At 41.7% G+C, this 9,370-nt stretch overlaps 1 protein-coding gene across 3 annotated transcripts in view; it reads left to right on the top strand.

Annotated features, from left to right (window-relative positions):
* fchsd2 (FCH and double SH3 domains 2) overlaps positions 1–9,370 on the top strand; it is a 29,931-nt gene that overhangs the window by 3,395 nt on the left and 17,166 nt on the right. For all 3 annotated transcript variants that reach the window (XM_019885829.1, XM_019885831.1, XM_019885830.1), the window contains exons 2-3: positions 1,444–1,541; positions 4,772–4,817. In XM_019885829.1, the coding sequence (XP_019741388.1) occupies positions 1,444–1,541; positions 4,772–4,817 (144 nt within the window). The remainder of the gene's footprint in view (positions 1–1,443; positions 1,542–4,771; positions 4,818–9,370) is intronic.

Genomic DNA, 9,370 nt, shown 5'->3' with positions numbered 1-9,370 from the left:
TGTGGGTGTGTGTGTGTGTGTGTGTGTGTGTGTGTGTGTGTGTGTGTGTGTATCCTTTTTTTACGTAAAACTTCTGCTGCATGCAAACAATTCCTTCCTGTGTCTCCAAAATTGAGAAAAATAAGTTATTGTTATGTATGATACAATTGTGTTTTCTATACAAATTACAATTTTGTATTCTATACAAATTACAGACACAATAACTGATTGTTTGAGGAAGTTGGCCAATTGTGTGGTATAGTTGTTGCTTAATCATGCCGTGAGGTGCTTGAGTGCACTACTTGGCTGGAATCAGGAAATGCACTTTTGATCCAGCCTGTCTGCTGTCCAGAGCAGGGGCGTCAAACTTGTGTTTTTCACAGGCCACATTGGGATGGTTGCCCTGAGGGTGCCAGTTAATACTATTCGACCTGGGTGTAATTGTATTTCCAAGATCACGGTTTGGCTAGTATCTTGGTTTTAACGTCACATCTGGTACAGTTACAGTACTGAACATGGTCAAAAGCAAACAGCTTGTGCTTTGTGATAAGAGTAATAGATTTCAAGAAAAAAAATGAAACATCAACAGCTTCCATATTTTCTTTTGAGGAAAGTATTTCATCCGTAGTTTGTTTTCTTTTAGGAATGAAAACAGTTTTGAATAGCCAGAATTACAGTTTTATACTATAAAAACACCAATAGCATTTGTTATTTCGTTGTCTCCATTTAAAGAACGAGGGTTAGAGAGTTGTTTGATGTAATGTTGCCCATAACATCACGAAAAGATTCAGAGAATATGGAGAAAGCACTACATGTAAGCGGAAAGGCTGAAAACCAACAAGGAATGCCTGCAACCTTCCCTCAGGTGGCACTGCATTAAAGGGGAAGTCACCCCCCCCCCCAATCTTCTCTGCTCCTCCACTAGTCTAAACACGACATTCTGATTATTAGCGTATTTGTGGAATATCAGTTAAACAGCAAAATCCACCCGTTTCAGCCACCATTTTCCCAATTGCTGTCAACTGAAAATGACATCACAATTGCTCAGGCTCAGGTAACAACCAATCATGGCTCAGATTCAGAAAACAAGTGAGCCGTTGGACAAAAACCATTGAAAACGTGTGGCGCGTTATGTAGCACAACTATGACAAAGGAGCACAACTAAAATTGTATATCCCAGCAAGAATGGGACAGAATTCCACCTATGAAGCTTCAATAATTAGTGCCCACAGTTCTTAATTGAGTGTTGTTCCCCATCTCGGATCAAACAATATTGTCCAATGGCACAAATAAGAGTTCATCTTAAACCCTAACTTCCATGCCCTAAAGGATTTTTGTCCATGTATTTACATTCTTGACATTTTCGGAATTGATTGCTGTGATAACCAGAAAGCAAGAGTCGTCTCACAGCTCGCAGGCAGATGAAATGAAATGACTTGTTCATGTGTATTTTCTCCCCTCTAGGTTAAAGTAACACAGGAGCTGAAGAACACGCACACAGACCAGTTGACGAGACTGCACTTTAAAAATCAGACTGAATGCGACCTGCTTGAAGACATGAGGTATTGAACCGTCTTCTCTTTCATTTGCAAATGTCGAACAATTGCCAGATGATTTTAATCTCTTCATAATGTACACCGTAATCAGCCTTTGGAATCTTTTTTTATTTCGTTATTTATTTTTATAGGACCAAAAGGTCAGGAAAATGATGAAGGCATTTCCTGCTACCCCCTTCCTGTTCCCGGAATGCGTTTCTTTTCTTTTTTTTCATGCCAAGTCCCTCGTGTCACCCACCCCTTGTCTTTGGTTTAATTTTGTCACATTTGCTCTGACAATCTCTTCTGGTCTCTCTCCTTTTTTCCCCCTTTTTTTTGGGGGGGGGGGTGCAACGGAACGAAGCTCACATCCCGCCACATGGTCTCATTTTCATTTTATCTGGATTAAGTATCGCTAATTTATGACCAATCTAATCATCAATCTCAATACAGGACAAACTCTCTCTCTCTCTCTCCCTCTCTCTCTCTCGCTGTCTCTGGTTTGCATTCCTCTTCTTTTGTTCAATTTCTTACATTGTTTCACGCATGCTAAACATAGACACAGGCAAGTTGTAAATATGGTTGAAAGAATATTAGAGGGTGAATCAAAATATCATGGTTGAAAACATAAAAACAAGGATGATACAATTTTTTTTTTAAAACAGTCTTTCCGATTGCCTCTCAAGATATCAATTTTCCAGGAGAAAGAAGAATACTGTATTGTCAACAGTAGTAGAATGAGTCAGAGAATCACCACTTTAGTGTGACAGACAGTCTTTTGTATTCTGGTTAAATGGCAGCCCGATCCAAATAACAACACACAACGTTGGAAGTCCACCATTTTCCGGTGTTTACGATTATGGATTTCTCTTTGTTCATTTGCGGGTTACACACTGTCATATTGCTCTCCTGTTACATTATTTACATAGAGCACGGAGTGATGCAGCTATGGCCTCCGTGGGCCGTCGTAAAAAGAGGTCATCTTAGACCTGACTAACTAATCCAAACTGCTTCATGGAAAGCTAAATTGAACAGTTCCAGTACCAGTACTACAGCAGTACATTGCGCTGGCACCCTGATGTAAGAAAAGAGCAAAGTGGAACCTTGGCAGTTGACCACTATCTGTTTTGGGACATTGTATTTTGTGCGCGCGGCCTTCCCCGCCCCGAGTCAGCTGGCATAGGCTCACCCGTGACCCTAATGAGGCCAAGTGAATCGAAAATGGATGGATGGATTGATTTTGAAACAGTTTTTCTCACTGGATTGCGATTGGCTGGCAACCAGTTCATGGTGTACCCCGCTCACTGCCCGAAGACAGCTGGGATACATTCCAGCACGCCCACGACCCTCGTGAGGATAAGCGGCTGAGATAACGGGTGGATATTCTCATTGAAAATGATGTAAATATCTTCATTAAGGGCTTACATCCATGTTGTCTTCCAAAGAATCCATGCACTTTTAGATTATTATTATCAATATACAATATAATCATACATCTTTATTGATCTTGCACTTTCACAACAGCTGCACCTGTAACAAAGCGCTTTACAGAACATTTGACATAAAATAACAATAACGCGACAGGACACATAACAAAAAAATAGGCAATGATACAATCAAAACAACTATTACTACATATGCCTTGTTGTTTGAAGTGGTCATAGATGAAAGAGGAGAGAATCAAAGTCTCCTTTCACCGGTGGATCAGAGACGTTTCGATCACAGTGCACATAACCTCGCACACGGCAAAGTGGCATTTCACTTGTGGAGTACACTTAATTCCGCACTCACACTTGATGATCCATACGGTGTACAATTACCCAATGTCTGGAATGTACTCGTGTACAAGTGTTTTTTTTTCCAACCCCTTGTTTGTTACAACGTTCGCTGAACTCTCTGCCAATTATTCGACATTTCTCTCAATGTCAATTCAAGTATAAAAGGAATCATGAAGTCATATTCGTAGCGTGACAATTCAGAATGAACCCCTGCAGCGGGCTTTTTCTGTGGCGTGACAGTTTTCCCGTGGGTAACCGAAAAGGTCCATTTTTCTTTTAGTGGTGTCGTATGGAAAATGGATGGAGGATGTACTTCCTAGTTTCCTGACGCCACAAACACTGTATTTGCTAGATGAAAATGATTGGGATATCAGCGAATGTCCGCTGTAGTGTCGCAGTACAATTACTGCATTCTCGCAGTCATTGAGGTATGGACATGATTACCACCCCCCCCCCCCAAAAAAAAATGTTGCACTCAATCTTATTTTACTGAACAATTTGAAGAAATTTGCGAAATGGGAAGGGTGAATATGCGCTAAGATTTCATTTCTGCTCTTAGGCTACTCACTTTCTTCTGAGATGTACTGTTGAGAAAGGTTCATATTCAAATTTAAATAACTGCAATGCTTCGGACCCACTGTAACCACAGTGACCTCTGCAAACAGCCAACCAGTCTGAATTAATTTCATACATCCACGAAAGACCTTACCTGGCTTTCGCTGCTGAATAACCTTCAATCATCACACCAGTGAAACATAATCAAACACATGCCATGTCTGCACAAAAGCCTTCGCTGGATTTCAACTCTTAAATCCAAAAAGCTGCTCTGAGGTTATTTACCCTAATTAATCCACAGGCTGGATTTAATCAGCATCGACTCACAGAACACACAGACTTCAGACTTACACACACACACACACACACACACACACACACACACACACACACACACACACACACGCACAAACAAACGCACTGTCATGAAGATAATGTGAAAGAAAAAATACAAGGGCAGACAGATCAATAGACAGATAGATAGAATGAAAGCTATTTAATCCTGTGGGACACAGTGCATTTTACATGGAAAAGGCGGAATCAAAGAAAAAGAGAGAGTGAGCATGACGATTAGTTGGTGGACACAGGCAGTCAACTTGGTGTCCTCAATCCAACTACTAAATCCCCTATACTCTTATATCTGCCTTAGTACACCCGTGCGCACACACACACACACACACACACACGCACACACAGCATTTAACACTAAAATACACATGAAAAGGGGGGGGAAAAATCAGCCATTCTATAATTTACATTGATAAAATCTATACCACAAAATGCTTCCTTAAGGGTTTTTTTAAATGAAATTCAGAGTGGCTTGCTGACAAATTTTCTGATATATATGACAGTATGTAAATTATGGTTCACTATTTTAATGACTATGTTTACATATGCATGTTGATTTTTTTTTTCTATTTACAGGGGCTACAGTCTGAAGAAGGGACAGCTTGAGAGGGACTATGCACTGGTATGTTTTACTGCACTGAAGAAATCACGAGTAAAGTCGCCATTTGGAATCTCAAGGTTCTTGATGGAGTGGGAAATACATGTAAAATGCTGTTATCTCAGGTCCCCAAATCCCCCCCCCCCAAAAAAAAAAATTAAAACAACAAAATATGGCTGCACAAATGCCAGCACAAATTATGAGACCAATATCAGAGGATTAACTTGTGTCCTTCTTCTCTGTGGATTTTTGCATGGATTTCTTTGCAAAGCATCTTAAAAAAAGATGCACTGTCATCATTGAAGACATCACTTGAGATGTCAGCATATGGTGTGAGATCTGAGTGCAGAATAGCTCACTTCAACAAGCATGGTGAACGTGTTTTCACACTGTCTCAAATAAATACATCCACAGCAGGTTATGTGATGCCATGACTGCATCTCATTTAGTATTCCAAAACAGAACAAAGCAGGTGTGTGACAACAGCTCAGAGTTTCTCCCATGTGCTGCTGCACCCGTGCCGCTCTTTCAACTAATCCTGACACCATACTCTCTCACTGCCAGGGTTTTGGCGGTTTACCACAACAATTTGTTTTACACCGGGTTCTTTTGTAAATGTAGTCTTATAGTAGGACATGCCACCAATGACAGCAGAGATCACGCGTTCATTTCAAGGGTCACCTCAGCAAAGATGCTGCTAAAAATAGTACCTGGTACCATCCTACAGAGAGAAAAAATGGGAGAGCTGATACACTGTATTATGTTCATATATTGTTCATCATACAAATAACTCAAGTATGCACACTATCTTTTTCTTTTAAATAAACTCACACAATCCCAGAATAGAATGACCTTTATATACATTAGATACATGTTCGCTGCGCTCAGCACCTTTGGTTTCAGAATAGGGTCCATATGGCTACTCCTCCCTACCCCTTATTCTCACACCTTTCTCCCTCAACACTGTCTTTTTACCCTTAGAAGTAGTGGTTGCCTAGCAACAAGTCCCTATGGGATTCAATTGATTGCCGACTTAATTTTGTGTGTGTGCCTGCCTGTTTGTGTGGAGAACACATCCTGTGTTCGCACGCACCCTCATGTTATAGTAGAGCAATACCATGTTGCCCCTTTGCCTCTCATCACTGTCTGTACACGGTGCTCGGCTAGTTGGCATCTTCCTGTTAACACCTACAAATTACACTCAACGCAAACATGAATTCATCCGATTAGCAGATGGAGTCATAGAGAGGGGAGAAAGTGAGAGGGAAAGGGGAGACAGATTAATAGGGTGCAAGCTGTATGGGACAAGTCGTTTCACACAGAAAAAACAGTATGGACAAATATGGGCGGATGAAAAAAATAGAGTGAAAAACTTTTTTTTATCCTTTATTTCATCTGCTGTATGTTACATATAGAGCATATTTGACAATAAAAGCTGACTTGACTTGACTTATCCTGGACATGTCGGATATTCCCACAGAATTTAGAACTGCTTTTAGCTGGTCCCAAGATTAGTCGACTCTCTGCCAAATTGTTTGGTGCACTGGGCTTGTCAGAGAGAGAGAGAGAGAGAAAAAGAGAGAGAGAGAGACAGAGAGAGAGAGAGAGAGAGAGAGAGAGAGAGAGAGAGAGAGAGAGAGAGAGAGTGAGAGAATTTTTGTCCTGTGTTGCTCTCCCACAATCAACATTACTGGCATAGTTGTAGGCTGGGATCATTCTTAACTGTACTCCCCAAAAAGGCCAGCATGCTGTGTGGCTGCTGCTTGAGTAGATGAGGAGAGGCACACGCTTGCTCCCTTGTAGCCAACCAGATACTGTGTTCCTACACACATGAAAGGCATATGGCTTTGGCATAGAGAAGTGCACACAAGGACAGAATGGAAATACAATCAAGTATATTGAGGATGTTGAGACAGTTTGTGGCAGACAAACACCATGGGCCCTCTTTTGGTAGAATGGTGCCCGTGCACTCGGCATAAAAATGGCCGTAACTTCATTTTCATGCCAGCACTAGTGTAGTACACCGTGTTTGGGGCCGTGTTGCATCTCTTTGGGCAATCCGACACAAGGAGTTGCCTTGCCTCTTACTCTTACTGATATGGTCAGAGAAAGTGTTCTGCACTCAGCGTAAAGCCAGGCTTATTGTCAGTTTTGTGCCGAGGCGATGGTTTAGTTTAATGTGTTTGTGAATTTGGTAGATGCGCCACGCTTCATTGGGCGTATCTGCCTTACCCCAGCGCAACTGCATATTTGGTTTCAAAAAGTAGACAAAATTTTAGGCTGGCTAAATGGAGGTCTATTTTGCAGCACAGGTAGTCTCATGTGATTTTGGTGTATTTGATTGAGGCCTGTGGAGCTCCGCGGGTGTCCGTGGTGGACGTCATGGTATCATGCTCATTCATAAATATGACACCAGTGTGGAGCAATCCCTCTGAATTATTGTGGAAATCAATTCATTGAGCGGATTGTAATCATTGCCATTTTATATTTTAATCGAAATTTGATGTTTTTCCATAATCGTAATCATAATCAGTCTACCATGTGGGATGAAGCTTTCGCAGTACTGTGTTTGATTGCTCTGCACCGGGGCGCTGCAGAACCGACTGCCAGAGGCCAGCAGGCTGAACAGCAATGTTCCAATGCTCCAATTTTCCATGCGTGCGAGCAGTCACACAAACTCCCTGAGCATCCCTTGGACCACAGTAAGCAACATCGGACATGCACACGGCGGCCAAAGCAGTGTCTCTCATACCTGTCCAAAACCTGAGATCAAAAATAGTTACGTGATGTCGATAAGTAACAACAAAATTCAAATTAGCTATACATCAAAATGGAACAAATCATTGAATAGAAATGTGTTCCACGAATAATATCTGCCTTCGTTTGTGACTTTCATTCTAGCATACAGGTGATTTTAAGAACAATGAAGTCTCAATGAAATTTGTAACAATACGGTCCCACTTATAAATAATAGAAGACATGTAATTAAAAAAACACACACACATTTCTAAACATTCGAAAGAGTCTCATTGAAGGGGCTCATAAACTACGCCCATGTTTTGGTCAGAGCAATGCGCAATTGCTCACGCGTGCGGTTTAGAGGGAACACTGCTGAACAGTCCCTGTTGTGGGAGTGTTGGAACCCTGGTGATCATGGGTGATCCAGCCATTTGTCTGAAATATCCTTGACAGAGGGATGTGCCAATTATTTTTTCTGTACTCCTCACTACTGTCTTGAGAACTCTGTGGCTTTGAAGCCAGCAGACCAAACGCTGATGCAACTGGTCAAGCACACTTTTGATGGTTCGTCTTTAGAAAATAGTGGGGGTGGAGGGCGTGCCCTTCTCAACTGACACAGGAAGTTTAGTTGCTGCTGCTGCTCCTTTTTTCGCAAGAGCTGTGGTGTTCTGTGACTAAGCAAGATTGTCCGTGATCTGCACTCCCAGAGTTTGGTGCTTCTGACTTTCTCTGTCTTGATATGAAATGTGATCGTGTTTGTTCTTTTGCTGTCATCACTACTTTCCTTTGTCTTGTTGACATTGGTCACCATGTTGTTGGCGCAGTCCCACTCCATCAGTTGCTCCACTTCTCTTCTCCAGTTTTCTCATTGTTGTCAATGGTGAGGCCCAAAACTATTGTGTTAAATTTGCTCTATCTGGCCTGAAAGTCATGGGTCATAAGGGTGAACAATAGTGGGCTCAGGACGCATCCTTGAGGAGAACTGGTTCTCAGGGAGATCGTGCTGTCGGTGTTATTCCCCACTCAAACTGGCTAAGGTGTGTTCATAAGGAAATCACACATGGATGCTGACACCACGGAAGCTAATTCGTTCAGACATCATCTACCTTAGGCGTCAGGTTCTACTGATCACAGCAAGGGGTGAGCTTCCTTACCTGGGTGTTGTTCTGTGCCTAAACACATGCAAAATTGTTCAGCGCATCTTGCTGGTCATCCAGAGCTTCTGGTTCACCCCAACAGTGATAGCAGTCCAAACAAAGAAGAAGCAAATTGTGATGCATTAAACTGGACATGTGAGCCTTGCATTTGGCACTTCCAAGACTGGCTGCTGTCGATTGCACATTATGGCCGGCAACTTGGCTGCGGGTTCAGTGCAAATCCATCAAATCTGCTCAGCATGCAGACTCGGCTTAGCATTGCCATGCAGTGCCATGGGAAAAATCCCAAAGGAAATATAAAGTGTCTAAAAAAACTAAACAAAAACATCTCAGTGTAGAAGGCGAGACAAATCGCTGTGTGTAGCATGTAAGAGTCAAAACATCAAAACACAATTTCTATTACATAACTGTGTTACATCATTGAAGGCAAGGTTTATAACGCTAGAAACTTTAGAAACACAATTTTGAAGTTTGATGGACACATTAATTAACAGTTATCCATAAATATGAAAGAAATTCTTGAAAATGTGTGAAATGTAATGTTACTTTTTCTCCATTTGGCTGCACATTCTGATCTGAAGAAATTCAGATGTCTACTCAGACATAGTCTTTCTGGTCAAAACAGGGCGTATGTGTGTGTGTGTGTGTGTGTGTGTGTGTGTGTGTGTGTGTGTGTGTGTG

The sequence above is a fragment of the Hippocampus comes genome, unplaced genomic scaffold, assembly GCF_001891065.2.
Source record: "Hippocampus comes isolate QL1 unplaced genomic scaffold, H_comes_QL1_v1.1 scaffold29, whole genome shotgun sequence".
Classification (NCBI taxonomy): Eukaryota; Metazoa; Chordata; class Actinopteri; order Syngnathiformes; family Syngnathidae; genus Hippocampus; species Hippocampus comes.
This window is presented reverse-complemented; position numbering and strand designations above follow the sequence as displayed.